This window comes from Pelodiscus sinensis, chromosome 4 (assembly GCF_049634645.1).
Source record: "Pelodiscus sinensis isolate JC-2024 chromosome 4, ASM4963464v1, whole genome shotgun sequence".
Classification (NCBI taxonomy): Eukaryota; Metazoa; Chordata; order Testudines; family Trionychidae; genus Pelodiscus; species Pelodiscus sinensis.
The window spans coordinates 70,910,444-70,929,587 of NC_134714.1; the positions used below are offsets into that span (position 1 = coordinate 70,910,444).

A 19,144-nucleotide genomic window follows, 5' to 3' on the forward strand; every position below is an offset into this window, starting at 1 on the left:
GGCATGTGGGATGCTGGCTGCAACAGATAACAGAGGGAATGAGCATTTCCTGGCATGGAAGAGCTTACTGGGACCCTTTTCTTACTCAGGCTGCTTCCATACTGCAGCATGGTTGTCAAGTGAAAAGATCTTGGGCTGGTGTGTGTAGTCCCTCATTGAAGTTTGGGGGACTGTGCCCGTGTACAGCAGTTGAGGTCCTGGCTGCTTACCATACGGCGTGGCTTTACTTTGAAAAGTCTCTGTAAAAATGGCACTGTCTTACTTAACAGATCTTCTCCCTAAGTATTATTTGCTGACTTTCAAATATCTCCCTCCCCCAATATTTTACATTTAGTTAGCTCTGTGGAGCCACCACCACTTCAGGAGCAGGACTTGAGTTGCTCGCCCATCATTAACAGAGTTGTTAGCTACATTCCATTGGCAGAGCCAAATCCTCCCCTCAGTTATACCTGAGCAAGTCCACTGTAGATGGATTCTTGCTTAGAGAATTTTTGTTTCTTGTGGGGAGGTGCATGACTTCTGGATCCCCCGTGGAGTTTGCAGGGCTGGCTGCTACAGGTTGCACCTCTATATACCAGAACTCTCTGGTCTGGCAACATCTGTGATCCAGAAGGAACCATGGATGTTCCAGGATCAGAGAGTCCAGGTGCACTTCAGGGGGCGGGGAACGGGGGGCCAGGAGCCTGGCCTGATGCATGTGGAGGGAGATGCGTGGCCTAATTGAGCTATGAGGGGGCAGGAGCTGGGAAGCCCGGCGTGTGGCTCACCTGGGCTGCGGGAGGAGCCAGGAAGCCCGGGTAGGGGGGGTAAGGGGGAGGGCCAGTAGCAGAGGGGCCAGAAATGACCTCCCCATGTCTGGCAAAATCCTTCATCCGGAATCAGTCAGGTCCTGAGGCAGCCGGACCAGGGTGGTCCAACCTGTAGGAACAACGCCACACATCTTTTTCTCATAACCTGGGTGTATTTGCTGTGGGGTTAATGAGAGACAAGCTGGCTCCTACAATGCCATTTTATTAAATCACTTTTCTTCGAATTGCACATCGATATAATTTTATTTAAAGAGGACAGTGTGGGGTCAAATTGGATCCAGAATGTAGCTTTTGGAAAAGTCCTTTTTTCGGTTTGTCCCCACTCATGGAACAAGCTATGGAGTTGCAAACGAACACCCTAGAGCCCCACGCAGGTTTTGGAGTAGTGGAGGGAGACTCTGTGATGGCTGTGGTAGTATGGGGGCAATTGCTAGCATTGCAACATTATTTTAAGTTTTATTCATCTTCAGTATTATCAGTAACTTAAAGAAATTAGGTTTCTTTAAAAACTGCTTTTTAACCAGACACTGCCCCTTCCGTACAAACACTATTTTAAAAACTACATTACATAAAAAAGTTTAAGTGCCGTCTTACATTCCTAAATAAGTATTTGAATATAGTCTTCCAGTAACTTATAGCAAAGATTTCCATTTCCACCAGTGTCTGTGCCAGTTAGGAGTAAATTAACCACTTTAAAACCCTGTGAATGTTTGTATTGTGCCCAAAAAGTGGTGTCCAGAAGATCCTATGGACCCAGGCCAAATGCTCCAGTGTAAGGCATGAGCCATAGTGCAGCTCACCTTTAGCAGGAATAAATGTGCCCCTTCTTTACTGTATTTCAAAGCCTGGGTAGTATGGTAATGGGCATTGCAGAGAGGAGATAGGCAGCAAGAATGAGAAGTAGCTCAGCTCCCGAGTGCACACTGTAGCACTCCAGGGGTTAAGGGAATATTGCCTGTGAATCTATATATATGTAGGTTAATGTCCATCTTGCTGTACTATATGAATCTGTATCTAATACAGTAGAGCAGCAGCACCCCTGAGGGCCATGACGTCCGAGGCCCACATCACAAAATGGAGACACCTGAGGTCCCTCCCAGCTTGGAAACAGAAGTGTGGCCAGTGGAGAACACAAGTCCCAGCATGCAATGCTTCAGCTTACTCTGAGCCATTTGATTGTGGGCCACATTGTCAAACTGACCTGCATGTTGTCCACCAGAGGGATTGTACCTTATTATAAGGCTGAGCAGAAGCAGCTACTGGTGACTGTTAGGCCTAAGGCAAGGGCGGGCAATAAGAAAATGGCAGCCCACAGGGTTAGTCCCTGGCAGGCCACTGCTACTATATTTATTCCACCTCCGCAGGTATCAGAGGATCGCAGCTCTGGTTAGCCAATGTGAGCAACGGGAAGTGTTGTAGACTGGGATGCCACTTCCTGCCTCTTGCATTGGCCGCGAATCGCCATTTGTGGCCAACCAGAGCTGCGATCCTCCAATCCCTGTGGAGATGCAGCTAAACATGGGGGTGGCGGCCCACCAGGGACTAATCCTGTGGACCGGATCTGGCTTTGCCCACCCTGGCCTAAGGTCTCAGATGTTCTGAAGGTCCCCCCCCCCACACATTAATCGTCCCAGTACCACTGTGCCAGAAGGGCTAAAAAGCAGCAAGCAGGAGTAAAGAGCCAAATTCAAGCCCAACTCACCTGGCTGATAGGGGGATTGCTCACTGTCCCTTTGCAGCCTCCTAAACCTGCCACAGAGTTCCCTGTGGTGTCCTGGCCCCATGACTCCAGGCACTGTCCTCCTTGTCTGATAATCCCGGGAACAAACTCCTTTTCAGGAACCCTGAGAGAAAAACAACAGCATTTACATAGCACCTTAAAGCCAGAAGTGTCCGAATGCACTGTATGTATTTATATTGAGATTACACCAACCACCACTGAAATGCGCCTGCCTCTAGAGTGGAGCATAGCATGCTATTACACAGTACAATAGTGTAAATGAAGAATATTGTATCCAATAGAAATGCCTGAGGGAATTTGAGGAGGCAGACTTTGTTAGGTTTTGACCAGACCCTGGGCTAGTATCCCTTACTCTCAAAAAAGTGCAGGGAGATTCTTAATATCCCCAAGCAGCTAGGACTTCAGTGTTGCATCTTCTCTGAAAGACAGCACCTCCAGCAAAAAGCAGCGGCTATACTAGCCTCCCCCTCTAATTTCCCCACAGCTTCCACCATTTCATATCCATTGTGGTAGCAAGGAGCACGCTGCTAGCATAGGCAGGGTTCTAGCCAGCTATGAACTTTTTAACCACCATGTCATCTAACCCTACTGAGACAGGTTTTGTCTAGACTAGGGTGTAAAGGGGTGTTGGCAGGACACGTTCGCTAACATGTTCTGCTAACACAGCCCTAGCGTAGGCACGGCTGTGCACTAACATGGGGCTGGGCACTGGTTGGGTACTGACTCAGAAGGAAAAGTGCCAGCTACCAGTTCACAAAGACCATTTGCTACAGAATGTGGGGTTTTCCTTGAACATCTCCCATCCACCTATTGGGGCAGATCCAATTCCACTTGGTTTGTTCTTTGGGGGCTCCAGACTCTTAACAGATTTATCTCCAGAGGTAAGTTAGTCAGCAGTTCTTCCCCCATCAGCACACACCTCGACTTCCTTTGACAGCCTGTCCTCTCTCCCTATGAACAATGGGTGCCACCCCACCTGACTTCTTGAAGGTCTCCTAACAGAGCTCCCTATCCCACAAAAACACCTCCCTTGTCATTCCTTCCCTCTCCCAAAAATGTGCTCATTTCAATCTGTCTGCCTCCTAGCTGCTACCTCTCCCACTTCCCTGCTAGAGATCCTTTTCCACCTCCCTCTTCTCAGTTCCCAGCTCAAATGTCCAAGTCATAACTGGTGGTGAGTCAAGTGGAAGTGCAGGCAGGAAGTCAAGGAGGATAGCTCGCCAAAAAGAGAAGAGTGGACAAGGTTTACTTGGAACATGAGAGTCCTGACTTCCTACTTCCCAGCTGCCACAGATCTTCCCCAATTCTGAGGCTCATGCTTTCCTCCTGGACCTGCTTCCCACATCCTTTAGAGAGCTGGTTTCCAGTCTTTTGCGAGTTGAGGATTAACTCACTTGAGCTCTGGGTAGACATTCTCCAGGTACCACTGGAATGATTTACAGTTTAATTTCCTGCGTTGCTCCACGCGGTCTGCGACGCTGGAAACAAAAGTGTGTTGTTCAGCATGATACAGTGAATGGAAATGATGAGGGTAGTGGGGTGGGGACAGGGCCAGTTTTAGGCATGCGTGAAGCTGTATAATGTTGCCTTCTTGCCCCTTAGCATTGCCCTGCTGGCCAGTGTGATGGGGGCAGAGCAGAGCCAGTGAGGGAAGTGAAGCCAAAGAGGGATGAGTGCACTGGCCTCCTGACTGGGGAGCGGACTGAGTCCTAGGGAAGCGGACTGCCCACCTAGTTGTGCCTACCCTGGAAACAAACACACACACTGGCAATTTCACACACTTCCTCTAGCTCAGGTTAAAACAAGGCAGCACAGCAGCGCCACTGGAGAGCTTTGCTGTTGTATGTCCGTCTTGGGCTCCATTTTAAGAGAGAGACTCAACCAACCAGCGGTTCCCAGACAGGGTTGGAAAGCTCAACAGGCCACTACCAATGATCAAGGGTGTATTTAAGATTTTTTACCCCTCCGTTTACAATGACTCTTAGGACATAAGCCTTCTAAAATGACATTTAATGTAAGCTTTACAGAGCCATTAGTCCAGGTTATGTAATTACTGAGGGCCAAACCTTGCCGCCCTGGCTCAGCTTTTATTCACACAGAGTCAGTAGGAGATCTGCATGACTGGCACAGCAGGCTTTGGCTCCAAAGGGCTCATGGAGGCTTAAACACTAAGTGTAACGGAGACCTTGCCACCCCAAACAGAGAGGCAGCCAAGGGACTGGGATAGGAAATGCGTTTGGGTTCTTGCACACACAGGCCCTAGTGGAGACAGATAAATACTAGGCAGGCAAAGACATGTTTAAAAGATAATTTATTAATTCATGAGACATAGACTCGAGGTAAATAAAACACAGAGGGGCACTCAGACCATATTGAATCTACAGAACTCAGTTCAAAGAGGACATACTTCAGTATCAAACCTACATGTGTCTGAGAGACAACCACACACAGGGATCTCCTAATGCAGTAACAGCAATGGGCTGGCAATAGACTGATACCTCCACAGGGGTACGGCTGGCTTCACAGTACTCCCCTAGTTAATAAAAATGCTTTTGGGTTTTACAGTTCTTTGGGAAGTTCAGTTCTTGATGCAACTTCCACTCTGCCCCTCACCTGTGGGACTCTGCCTATAGCTGGCTTTTGCGGGGCAGCCAGCCTGCCTAACCCTAATGCTAATGGCCATTCATGCCAGTAACCAGTCCCATCGGCTCTGGATGCCACAGAGGCAGAGGGATGTCGGAGCTGTTACCTGCTCAGCTCAGGTCTCCAGACTGGTTATCTGCTATGTAAAAAAAACCTCACTATTTTCTTCTAGCCACTTAACACATTGCCTTTTAATTTAATTAAGGGTCCCTTTTGCCTTGTCTTCTAGAGCAAATTAAATAGGGCACTGCAGGGGAAGAAGGATATTTATTGCCAATTTAAAATAAAGTAAATTAAAAGCAAGTCTTGTTAACTAGCCATCTGAGCTGTGGTTCTGAGCGAATGTTGGGCAGGGCATCTTTGCCCTCAGCTTTTCCCTACCCTTCCCCAGGGAAAGTGCAAATGTGTTTTCCCGTGGACAAGCTGATAGTGAGAAATTGCTGGCCAGTCTCAGGGACTACTTACCTTCCAAATGACTTCCCGATGGCAGACGGTCGGGCCTCGTAGTAGTACTGCTTGTACCCATCCATCCACACCTCCGCTGTGCGCTTGGTGTTCCTGCAGGTGAGCAAGGAGAAGCGATGGTGAGTGAGAGTAGCTTGGGACACCTCCCCCAAGAGCTGGAGATAAAAGAACACTGGCAGTGTCGGGGACATCCTCATGGAGACACTCGGGGTATGTGTACACAATGAAGATTATACAGACACAGGTATGGCACCGTAGCTCTCCCAGTGTAACCCTATAGTCTAGATGCAGCCCAAGATGATGAAAGGGTTTTTTTCTGGCTGTGTAGGAACACCACCTTCCCAAATGACAGTAGCTTCGTCAACAGAAAAACCCTCCTACACTGGGGCTAGGCTGGTACAGGCTGGGGGAGGGAAGGGTGTCGAGATTTTTCTTACACCTCACCAACATGGCTATGTTGACCTAACTTTTAAGTGTAGACCAGGTCTCAGGAAAGTTAACTCATTGCTGCAGCTATGCCAGTATAACCTCATAGTACAGGCACAACTTATAGCCACAGAAGAGTTTTTTCCATCCCTGTAAATAATCCACTTCTCCAAGCAATAGTAAAGTCAATTAAAAAATTCTTCTGACCACCTAGTTGTGCCTACCCTGGAGGTTAGGTTGGCAAAGCTATGTTGAAAAGCTTCAGAGAGGTAGCCGAGTTAGTCTGTAACTGGAAAAACTTAAAAAACAAAGACTAGTCTAGTAGCACCTGTTTTGTTAGTCTTTAAGGTGCTACAAAGCTATGTTGGTCAGGGAGAGGGGATTTTTTACACCTCTAATGTCAGAGACCAATGTCACCCTTCGTTTTTTTGTAACACTTTTCTTCCTACCAACACGTCTACAAACTTCTCTCATTTTTTTTCTCTTCCCCTCTCTGCTATGATGGAAGCAGCCCATGTGGCACTTCTCACAGCGGATACATCTCTGCAGCACATCTGGACCTGCAACTCTTATGTGCCATCTCCTAATCAGTCCAAAAAAATGTGACAAAGAACTCGTGAGTCTTGGATGACAACCCCCCTTTCTGTGGCAGGCTGAGCTGGAAGGAAGAAGATGGACTGGGCCAGGAATACCCAGGACTGGGATTCCTAGGGACACTAAGGATATGTCCTTCCAGGTTAGCATTCCAATCCCTGACAATGCAGACTGAGGAAGAAGGAAATGCACTTTATGTGGTGGGCCCCGCATCATTTCTTTGCCTAGGCAGAAAGCTTGAGGCCGAATCTCGTCAAATATTCAGTCATGAGCAATCCTCCCTGAATCCCCAGGCAAAAAAAGGAAAAGGAGAGAGAGGAAGACAGATACGGGATTATTTAGACATGCTGAATAAGCATGTGGCTGACCCATCTGTCACTGCAATCTCCAAACACCTACTTGATATAGGTCAGTGCATTGCCCTCTGGAAAGTCATAGGGGTGGCGTTTCCTGAACACATGGCCAACTCGACTGCAGGGAACAATCTCCAAGCTGCCACCGCACATCCACACTCGGAAGGAGAGCTCTGGAAGAGACCCCAGGCATCAGACGATACCAGACAAGCAACACAAGTAAAACACCTATGAATACAGGAAAAAACCCACTGCAATGCCTTTGCCTCCTCTCTCTGTGCACATGCCATAGATGCAATAAATGGCAAAACCAGGAAGGGTGAAGTGACAGAGAACCGCTTAACATTTTGTTTAATTTTTGTTAAAATTGAGCTGATCCTTCTCAGATTTTCTTCCTATCCTTCTCCTTTCTCTGGCACCACCCCTTTCGTAAGATACGTACTCATTTATCTTGGTCCTTGTGGCTGCCAAACTTTTAAAATGGCTTCAGGCAACAACGCTATGTGATGTTGCTAACATTACACTGGCCCCCACCGTTTTGGACTTCAGTGGCTCACAACCTCAGTCTATGAGAGATGGGGCTGCCCCAGGAAAATAGACACCCCTGAAGAATTCAGAATGGATGGCAAGTCTACAGGGAAAAGTAGGAGCATGGGGGAAAAGGAACCGATTTTGGAAAGTGGTGGGCGTGTGAGGGAGAACAGGAAATGACAGAGAGAAGAGGAGTTGGGAAGGTCCTTTGATTTCCTTAAGCTGCCCATGCCTGGAATACCCTCTGCTATGCCTGCAGAGACATGGCTCTGGAGCACAATTTCAAAGCAAAGCGTATCGTAAACACCTGACCACAGATGCTCTCTCCCTCTCTCTTCAGGGCAATGACCCAACTGATCAGGTGTATGTATTTTCAATTAAACAGGTCCATGTAGCTCAGGTGCTTGTGGCCCCTTGACATGGCAAAATTTGGTGACCACCAGTATAAAGGGTCCATGTCTCCAACATTGTCTCCCCCTGCTTTCTCCTCTCCTGGTTCCTGAAATTCCAGCAGCTGCAGTAAATCTCACATTAATGTTTCATCTGTATCACACCATCTCACCTGACTCTGCCAAAAAGGGGGAAGGAGTGAAAACGCTGTTTGCTCACAAGTTCCAAAACTGAGCCCAGTTTATGTAAGACACACACACACATATACACATTGCTTACAGAAGCCTGACTGACTCTGAAGTCAAATTCAACATTTTGTTAAAGGACTTGCAGAAACACAGGGGCTTTGATGTGCAGTAGCTTATTTGCATCACTAAAGAGGCAGGCACTTGTTAAGGATTACAGGTCTGCACCCCCTCCCACAAGTTTAATCATTGCATTATACTGGATGGGTTCCCCACTTGCATTTCATATGGTGGGGAAAGCAACAAAAGTAGAAGGGGAGCAGGGGGAAAAAAAATCAACCAAGGAGCTGGAGAGGTTTGTGCCAGGTTCCCTACAACAATGGAGCCTTCCAGAGACTTCAGCTCACTTAGATTTGCCTTCAGGCACTTTACTTACCAGGCCATGGGACAGGAGCTACAACATTAAGATGCCCCCTCAAAAATAATCCTTTCAGGCTGAAATATGACATGCACACCCCATGGTTGCCATATGTTAGGCTTTCCAACCCCAGGATGCCAGTCTAACTCCTTTGGAAGCAGTGGGGTTGGCTGTTTAATGTAAACAGGGGTTTATTTTAATGGCTTCTGCTTCTGCCTGTGTAAAGGAGCAAATGTCAGTAAGTCACCTTTTCACTGCTATCTTTTGATTCCTTTCACATATCCCAAGCAGTCTGTGCTCAATAGGGATCAATTGAGAGACAAACAGCAGAAGAAAGTCTCCCTGACAAGAAAGGACTTTAAAAAATAACAAGTTATATGTTTCTTCTGCAGGTGTGTCCAATTGGCTTTTTCACTCCTAGGTTCTGACTCATTCTGGGCCAGGTTGCAGGCTAATGATAATGAATGTAGCCATTATGAAATTCTGGGACTAGTTTGTTCACTTAACCTGATGTACGGGTTTCAAGACAGTTCTTGGTTCTAGGGGGACATGGCCGAATGGCCAGGCACATATACACACATGGAGAGAGACACAAGAGAGACAGAGACAGACACACAGAGAGACAGATACAGAGACCGAGAGAGAGAGAGAGAGAGAGAATCTATTCCATATCCATAAAGCCTCAGGATCCCCGAAGAAAAGCAAACAGGACAAAAGATGATGCAGTTCACACAATACATCACTTTAGTTAGACTTCTTTTCCTCAAATACAGAATAGAAACTGGAGATGGAGAAGATTTATTAGGTGATTTAATCCATCCCCTGGGACAAATGTTGGATTGTTATGCACTGTATGTTTCCTAGCACTCTGCCATTGCAGATGACTCACAGCACTGTGGGTTTCTACATTTCCCCCCAAAGAGACTTCTCCCAGCTCAGGGGATGCTTACACTTGGAGAGGAGAGTGTGATGCCTAGCTTCAGGAGACATACCCACACTAGCTTTGAGCGAACTAGCGTGCTAAAAATAATGTAGCAGTCCCAAGTATTTGCCTCTGGTCTTGGATGTGTATGTATTTAGGGTGGCTTACCCCTTCCACTGCTCATGCTGCCATGGCTGTGCTCTATATTTAGCTCATTAGCTTGATCAACACTAGCCTTGGTATATGTCCTTGAGCTGGAAATCACACACTCAGCATACCCTAAGACATCTCACTGACATGAAAACTTGCTTGGAATGCTTGCACTCAACTACCAAGTTACTCCTGCCTACCAGGTGAAGCAAGAAGCAAGATTTTGTGAGGAGTGTATAGTGAAGCATCCTATTAACATGTCCTTTCAGATATGCACTTGCTTCCCTACCTTATTTTTAACTTTCCTCATGTGCAAGTGGAGCTAGGAGGAATTTTCATATAAGAAATTTGTTGAAAAATTGCCTTTAAAATCCACTAATAATTTTACAATGAAAAAGTATATTTTTAATACAAATTGTATTAACCCTCCCCCCAAACCTGGCTTTCTATAAACAACACAAAAATGAAAAATATCCATCACCATTTTCTATTTAATTATCCTTCAGGTATCTGGTGGACATATAATTTATATGTCAAGGTAGAATGAGCTTTATATTATATTTTAATTTCTGGGATGGGTACCGACAGAGTTTCATGGAAATCTAAAGAAATACAATATGGAGTCATCCAACATTAGATCTTTTCAGCAAAGATTCCACTCCTCAGTTTTGTTTTCACCATCCCTACTGTATTCTTTCAAATGCCAAAAGCATTAAATGCATTCTTCTTTAAAGGGGATTTTATCTGCAATTAATAATATAAACAGAACACATTTGTGGTAGCTTTATCATTCTTAATAATCCTCCTATTGCCATGTCTGACTTCTGACAGATCATCATTTCCTATGTGTCTTAGAGAGGGGATCCTCCACTTAATAGAAAAGTTACTTTTCTGAGCTCCTTAGGTGATACCGAGTAGCACTTACTGCAGGCAATCAAGGCTTAGAACTGCTCAAACAGTGAGCAAAATCACCTTATAATTCCAGAGAGAGTTGAGCCAGAGGGAGGGTTTTTTTTATTATGACAAGAGGTACTGAAACACGGAAAGAGATATGTACAGATTCGTTTCATTTAACAGGGAAGACAAATAAATTCGTTACTTTAAATCCACTCTTCCTCATCAGCAATATATTTTAATAAAGTCCCACATACTTAATTTCTCTGTGCTCTTCTTTTCAGTTGTTTCTGCTGCTATATCTATCCCTACCTTCCCTGTGATGATTCTACAGCACAGGCATCATCTCACTTGGGAGAAAGAGATGCCTCAAATTGTCTCCTCTGGGTAGGATTGTGGAGGCAGATTTCCGTGCTTTGCTATGAGAAATAACAGCACCTGGGAAGATACTCCTCAAATAGTTTTAGAGCCCGATCCCAGTCCAAGAGATTTCATTATGAATGTCTGTGCCCAGATTTCACTCCCAGGCTATGTCTATACTGCAGAGCTTTTCCGGGATACTGGAGGTATCCCGGAAAAGCTGTGCCGCATCCAAGGAGCGCATCTCCTTTTCTGCAAACATTTTTTTGAAAAGCAGACACATTTTTTGGCGTTCCTATAAACCTTGTTCTATGAGGAAGAAGGGATGTTCTGAAAGAGGGTTTTCTCCAACATTTGGCCCCATGTAAATGGGCCAAAGGTCAGAAAAGCCTCTTTCAGAAGAGAAATGGAAAAAGATACGCAAATTGTGGTTTGCAATTTGCATATCTTTTTCCAACTTTTCTTTGTAGTGTAGACGTGACCCCGAAGAGACTTGGCATACTAGGAACACTACATTTCAAAGCCATTGTCATGAGCTGAGAACTCACCTTTATTAGGAGAAGAGGGGATGTGTATGGAAAGTTTTAATGGTGCTGACACTCTACTTCAAGACCTGTATGACTATGGAATGGGACAGGAAGAAGAATCACTTCCGAAGATTTGATGTTAAATATGCAGATGTTACTGTTATTTATTTGTATTGAAGTGTAGAAAGCTTGTATAGAAAGCTTCCTTCAAAGATGAGGACCCAATTCTGTTAGGTGCTGTGCATGCATACAACAAAAAGATGGTGCCTACCTTAAAGAATTTATTACCTCTTGGATATATACATGAACCAGTAATACAGATATTGCCAGCCATAATCTAGAACCTTATGCTGATACACAGATCACAGGAGTGGGGCATTTTTATTGGTCGAGAATGCATCCCATCTATTTGCATACTGACACAAAGTGCTCAGTGGAACGCATATTTTGTCTGACAAAGAGTTCCTAGTGTTGCTTTCTGTGAGAGGAGGAAGGGGAGGGGAGCAGAGTACATCTTGAGTAATTTCACAACTCACCAAAGTTCTCTCCTCCCCAGATATCCATCTGAGTGTCATATCTTCCCAGATGATTAAACCAGGACTTATTGATCACAAAGATGCCTCCTGCTATAACAGGTGTTCTGGAGAGAAGGAAGAAAAGGCAAGCACATAATCAAACAATAATAATCATTTCTTCTTGCACGGGACTCTTCATCTGAAAATCACAAGGCACTTTAGAAATATTAATTAATTAAACCTCATAAACCTGTGCCACCCCCTTTGTCCTAGTCTGCATTTTACAGATAGGGGTAATTTGGCCAGGCATCGTTCCACACCTCAGTCACATTATAAGATTGCACCAGAACTGGGAATACAACACAAATCTCCCGACTCCACGTCTAGTGGTCTCACCAATAGACCATCCTTCCTCCTCTTGTTAGATTCTATCACAGTATTTACAAAGTTAGGGCAATGTCTTTTGCTCTTTGCACAACATTCTCAATATGAAGGAACCACATGGGCACAGTGGGGTCCAAACAACTGCTGGGCTATTAATAGAACTCAGCTACATATATACACTGCTGTTCTGTCAGGGGGTCTGGTGGTTTCTGAAACATGAAGGATAGTGAGGACTGCTCACAAACTACTTACTGGGATGCTATCCAAACTCTATCTGCTATAGTTAAAGTATCTTGCTTCTAAATAGACAAGAATTAGGGGTTTGTGTCAGCATTTTTCTCACTTCAGTCTTCTCAAAGCTCTGCACACAACAATAAACCTGCCAGTGACTGCACTGGCCACCAGAGAAGCCCTTATGTGCCCAACCTCCATCTCTGTCAGAAACTTGAACTTTCAAAGCTGGGAAAGAAGGATAGTTAAGTGCTTGGACTGGTTTCTGTTCCTGACTCTGCCACTGAATTTCCTGTGTGACATTGGGCAAGTCAGTCAACCTCTGTGCCTTAATTCTTCATCTGTAAGAGGGGGTAATAGCACAACCCGACCTCACAAACTGTCAGGAGGATACATTCGTTAATATGTGTCAGGCACTCAAACGCTAGAGTGATAGGGGCCATGTAAGTAGACAGATTGAACGGGCTGCAATCAGTATTCCTTCTCTTTTTGTATGTCCCTGTGCAGAATGACTTTTATGGTGTGTACCAATATGGAGGTGATGTATCCCATAACAAAAGTCATGCCGCACATGGACAGACAGTGTGTGGCGGGGTAAAGTCGCAGGGATGAGGTATGGGAAGGGGCTCAAGGATAAGGCAGAGGATGGGTATATAGGAGGGTGAGGGCTCTGGCTGAAAGTACAAGCTCTGGGATGGGTCCAGGATGAGGGGTTCAGAGTGCAGGAGGGAGCCTATGGCTGGGGCAGAGGGTTGATGTGTGGGGGGGGGGGGGGGGGAGACTCTGGGGTGGAGCGAAGGATGAAGGTTCTGGGATGCAGGCTGTCCCAAAAAGAGAAGACTCTTTCAACCCTCTCTCACTGCAGCAGCTTGGGGCCAGGTGAGAGGCGCTTCTGTACTGCCCCAGCAGCTCCAGTGGGCACAGCCAGGGGGGCATCTGTCCTTCAGCCGTGGCAGGCTGGAGGCAGCTCCATGTGGGGCTGGCAGGGAAAAACGCCTCTCCTCCTCAGCTGCAGCCAGGGAGAGGTGCCTCTTTCCCAGCCATGACGGTTCTGGGGCTTGGGGAGAGGCATCTCTCCCCGCTGCAGCTCTGTGCCCCAGAGCCCCGCAGCGTGGAGGGAATGTAGGCTGTAATGGCCTGTAAATGCGGTTAACTTACAATGTTACGTCTTCCATTGTTCAGGGAACAGGGAATTGATATTAGAAGCTTTCACAAACATTACAGGACTGCTTCAAACGTCCCACAGGACAAATGCCTGCCGCACGTGGCATCCACAAGACAGGTTCTTGTGCACTCCTGAGGCAAAGATGGCATTCAAGAGAGAGATGCACAAGCCCAGCAGAGATGGGTACCTTATGGACTGGGTTGGATCCGTTCTGGACATCTTCTGCTCTATAGGGATTTGCTCCCACTTAAAGTGAAGGCTCCAGTCAAACCCTGAGAAGAAAAGAAACGCTAGGGAGAGAAGCCCATAGAATAAGAGTGCAATGCCAGCTACTAGAATACTCAGGAAGTCTGCAGCAAGGACATTGGGAAATAGCAAAAGGATGTTGCAAACCTTGTTTTGCTGGCCCTAGTGTCTGTTTTTCACACACAATTTTCCACTAGCCTGGGAAATAGACCCAGGCCTTCACTGTGTGCTGGTGTTCAAAGGGTGCCTGTTTTGCCCCCGCAAACCCACCCCCCTGAGGCAGGTGCCACGCCAGATTGCCTGTGTTGCTCCGCACATCAGCCAGCAGGAGGCAGCTTGGCATGTTGGACCTGCAAATGCATAGAGGCAGAAGTCCCAAGGCTACCCCACATGTGCCCCAAAATAGCAAGAGCCTTCCACATTGCAACAAAATGTACATGTGTTGAGGTACCATTTGAAGTCACTCCAGGAGCTCCCTTCCCTTAGCAGCACTTGTCTGCAGTTCATCTACTTTCCAACTCTTCTGGAGTGTTGTCAAGGTGAGATGTGATAATCGGGGCCCCTGTTGTCTGGTCAACCTGCCTTTTACCTCATGAGCTGACAAAGTGATGAGGTTTGGAGCAACGCTCTTGGTGGGATGCTGGTGGATTTCCGGGAACAAAGGCTCCAGTTCATTATCATTGGTTTTCCCGTCTATCACTTCTTGAGTTGCCCCTTGTTTTGGAATTACTCTCAGTGGAACCCGTAAAATGATGCCAGGTAATGGAGACCCACAAATGGGGTGGGTTCTAAATTCAGGGTAGTGGTGAGAGGAGGTGCTGGCAGATGGGATGAAAGGGAGAGAGAGTTGAGCCAGACAACATTGGAAGGGGCAGGGATGGTAGTGGTAGGGTTTAGCAGCAAGAAGAGATATTTGAGAATATTTTCAGGGGTTATTGCGGGAGGGTTTGGCAGCTGGAATGAATAGTTGTGGGAAGCTGATTAGGGATAGAAGGAAGCTCTGATGTCTGCTTGGCACAGGTGAAAGGAGAGGCTCTTTGCATCCCTCCAAGTTGGTCCATGGTCTCTTCTCCACTGGAGCAGGTCCTTCCAAGGAGCAAAATGCATCAGACAGAAAAAGCAGAGCGCAGGTATTGCTGCCATCACTAGCTACTCCTTTGCCACCATCCCCTTGGGTCTCACTTATCCCAGCCATTAGCCTTACCCACCTCCCCTCAGATCTGCTGATGCTGCCAGGTAGGCAAAATTATCCAGGCTGATCACATCGATGATTGGACTCACCACTCGGGTATAATCCTGTAAGAACAGAAGCATGAGAGAACAATCAGGCCTCTCATGGGGGCTGGCAAAGGCATGGGATATCGGAGATAGGAGACCATGCCCACAGCAGCAAAGATAAACACATCAGCATATTACATTGCAGCTCTTTCTTAGCACCGGTGTGGAAGCTGGGTAATGACTCCATGGCTACTGCACATGCCTATAGATAAGAAACTACCAGCTCTGCTTCATAGCTATGACAGGAGATTGGAACTAAGAGCCCGCTTGTAATACAAGTTAGCACACAGGATCGCTGGTAAGAGATAGCTCTTTATTTCCTGGCCTGCCACATGACATGGGTCCCTATTTCAAAGGTTCATATCCCTGACACATAGGCAGGAATCAGTACCCAATGTTCCTCTGATTTAAAAAAAAGCCAATACAATTTTTTAAAAATCTCATTACCAGCCCAAACCAACCCCACAGCCAACTAATAAGCCACAAGGAAAGACAAATCATGGTTAAAAATAGATAGAAAGTAGATGTTTTTTAATTTGCCTTCTGGTTTTTGAGCCTTAGGGAGAACATCCATCACATTTTCATGCTATTCTCTGCAACCATAGGCACTAGACATTTAGTTTGTATTACAAGAAAGCTGAGATCCTCAACTCCCGGAGCTGGGGCTTTAAGAAAAACACCAGCTTTCACCACACTCATGATAAAAGGGAGAGAGTCGGTAATGCTGGAGGTGCCTAGGCATTCATCTGTCACTACTGTCTCTGGCCTTCTGCGCACACAGCCCCTGGTTCTCAGAACAAGGTCCTGCTGGGGTCTGTATTCAGGCCTTGAGCCTGCGTGTGCTATTTGGTTTCTCATAGTCAGTAATGTGCTGTCAATAGCAGTGTTGGCGTACATCCCTTCTATGGTCTGTGCTCTGTTACCACCCATCCAGGAGTCCTGACATTCCAGCCTCCTCACAGTGAGAGACAGGTGTGAACCAAATCCCCTGACAAACACCTACAAAATTGGACTCTTGAACCTGGACCCAGATCTGATCATGGCAACGGACCCCTATATCTATAATGGGCCGAATCAAAATCCCAGCACAAGCCTCTCCAGGACTCTAGAATGCTTGGATCAGAATCCAAAAACTTTGCAGTTCAGATCCAAGTGTGCTAATAACTACTCAGTCCCATCTGCAGAGGCACCGTCATTGTGCTGCGGCTGCTGCTGCCAGGAGCTCAGCTTTACGAGCAGAAGTAAAGCAGACATTTATGGGCTACTGAGATGGAGGATTTATTGAGTAGGCTTAAAAAGAAGCTCTAAGGTTTCACCTTCTTCCTCCCCTGGGTACTAAACTGAGCAGATACATGAAATGTGCAGCAGCGCAAGTACCTCCCACTCCTCTCCTGGGCCCCATTAGTTCATGGGCTCCTTCCTTCAGAGTAGGAGAGCTCTGCTCTTGCAGGTGGGAGAGAGATCAGTCCCCCTTTCCACTCCCCTGCTCTTTCATTGCAGGATTTTCAGCAGCAGAGTCACATCCTCTTTCAACCCCATGGCGAATGCCAACGCTGCTGCCTGATATTCCGCTCTTTCTCCTAGGGGCACTTCGTGCTGGGGGGATGGTTCTGTGGGCCTGGTGTTTGTTGCTAGGAGCATTAATAGCAGGAAGGTTTCAGCGGTCACGGGGTGAGGTGGGGAAGGTTCAGCAGTGGGAAGGGGACTTGGGGCAAGGGAGCAGGAGTGGGTGCAGAGGTTGTGTGTGTTGTCTATATGTGAGGGGATGTGAAACGGGGTATCCAGGAAGGTTAAAGCCGTGGTCAATGACATGAGGATTTTCACAGATCTCCCCTCCCCTATTACATCCCCTTCCCCATAACAGGGACGTGTTGGGGCCTGCAGGAGGAGCCCTGATAATATACAACAGGTGCCAACCACACTGGATATTTCAGGCTCCGTACTCCTCTTACAAACATCTGAGCTCGACAGGGAGACCTTGGGTGCTTGCCCCCGATGCTGCAGCTCACAATGTGCCAGCTGCAGGAACAAAGAAGCTAGATCCTGGCAGGGGGTGTGTGGCGGGCTCTCTCACCTCTTTCACTCTCTGAAGCATCGGCTGCAGCCACTCGCTGTTCACCTCACAGTGACTGTCCAGGAAGGTGAGAATCTCAGCCGTGGCCACCTCGGCCCCTCGCACTCGGGAGCGGATCAGCCCTAAGACGAGGAACAGGCAGAGGAGGGGAAAACAGTGGAAAGACCAGAGTGTAAAATGAAGTGGAGATTAGGGAGAGAAAACACTGAACTGCTACTGCTTAGAGAAAATAGAAATTCTCCACGGCCTTGCATCTCGTGCAGTCATTTACACTGCTTCAGGGTCCTGATTGAACAGGGCAAGCTGGGGAACAGAGGGTCTGGGCTGAGACCTGGGGCAGGGGATTGGGGTGCAGGATCTGGGAAGGGATAGGGGGCAGGAGGGGGAGGGGTTTAGATTATGTGGGGTATGGTGCCAAAAGGTTGGGGTGCCAGAGGCAGGCTCTGGCTGGGAGACTTACCTCCTTGACCCCCAGCCAGCAGCCTTCTCAAGCAGACCCCTGCCTGCCCCGTCTCTGCACTGGCTGCAAGGAGCCATGTGGTTTTTGAACAACTATGAGCCTGAGGAGAGGTGGGAAAGACTGCTTCCCAAGCTTACTGGTGACAACAGGCAGCTCCTATTGGCCAAAACCGTGCTGGGGGTGGGAGCAGTGGGAGCAGCGCGAGAAGGCTCACAGCTGTTCACACAGAACCCAGCAGCAGCTTCTCTCAGAAGCGTGCCGGGAGAGGGGGGGCAGGCGGGGCAAGGAATCTACTTGAGACTCCCCACTGCGTCTATGGGCTGGATCTGGTGGCTTGACAGGCCAGATGTGGCCTGTGGAGGGTATTTTGCCCAGTCCTGAAATAAAGCTTTGTTGCAAGCATGAATTGTAACCATGAGAAATAGTATCTGGGGGAATGGAGGGCAGAAGGGGTGACTTTGAGAGCAGATGGTACCTGCAAAGTTTTTCGCACTCACCTTCTCGCCGGCTGTTGCGTAGACATTTGACCTTTGGGATCTTGGTAAGGAGCTGGCAGTCCTCAGCTTAGAAAAGGAGAAAACATTTGGCATAAACACATTAATTATTTGGCTTCAGTGGAGCGCTCCAATTAATTGCATCTCTATGAAGGGAAAGCGCTGCTGTCACTTCATACCACTTTAATCAACCTGATAGCCTTAATCCCATTGTCTAAAATACACCCACGAGAGCTCTGCTCTCTTGACAGTCCTCCTCACTGAGTGCTGAGCCAAAGCCCCCCGGATGCACTGAAGGACAGAGGCTGCAGCCAATTTGAGTTCAGCCCAGCAGAAGAACAAAGGGACATATGCTGTAGGTGTAGAGCTGGGAGTGGGAGAAATTGAGGGATGGCAGGGAGCAAGTGCAGAGAACCCAAGAAGCCAGGGAGAAAGAGACCTATTTTATCAGGTGATCTAGTCCATCTCCATCCACTAGATCATTCAAGACTGTTGCCTACGATCTGTTCTCTGGGATAGTTTTCAGCTTAGTTTTAATTTATCCAAGCCATGGTGATTAACCATCTTCCTTGGGGACGCTTTTCCACTGTCTAATAGAGAAACGGTCGACTGAAGGCAACACCAGCCACTTGCCGGGAGCCCAAGTCGCTCCTGATTTGCATTACCTGACAAACATCACAGAACACTGCAGCTGCACACCCCACACTGCATCTGGCAAGAGTGACCTTCCACTCAGCGCATGTTGGAGCAATGCATGCTGGGAGGCTGAGGCTGAGAAGGCCGCATCTTCCCATGAAAGAGGAGATACGCCACAGGCCTCCCTACAGAACTCTGCCCACAGGCTACAGTTTGGAAACGCCTGTTCTAACAGATACCACTGGGGCAAAAG

At 47.3% G+C, this 19,144-nt stretch overlaps 1 protein-coding gene across 1 annotated transcript in view; it reads right to left on the reverse strand.

Annotated features, from left to right (window-relative positions):
* GALNT16 (polypeptide N-acetylgalactosaminyltransferase 16) overlaps window positions 1-19,144 on the reverse strand; it is a 125,831-nt gene that overhangs the window by 15,739 nt on the left and 90,948 nt on the right. Inside the window, exons 5-13 of the mRNA XM_014577129.3 lie at window positions 18,259-18,324; window positions 17,302-17,423; window positions 15,158-15,245; window positions 13,891-13,975; window positions 11,945-12,048; window positions 7,078-7,204; window positions 5,659-5,751; window positions 3,945-4,028; window positions 2,512-2,653 (exon numbers count right to left, since the gene is read on the reverse strand). Of these exons, the coding sequence (XP_014432615.2) occupies window positions 2,512-2,653; window positions 3,945-4,028; window positions 5,659-5,751; window positions 7,078-7,204; window positions 11,945-12,048; window positions 13,891-13,975; window positions 15,158-15,245; window positions 17,302-17,423; window positions 18,259-18,324 (911 nt within the window). The remainder of the gene's footprint in view (window positions 1-2,511; window positions 2,654-3,944; window positions 4,029-5,658; window positions 5,752-7,077; window positions 7,205-11,944; window positions 12,049-13,890; window positions 13,976-15,157; window positions 15,246-17,301; window positions 17,424-18,258; window positions 18,325-19,144) is intronic.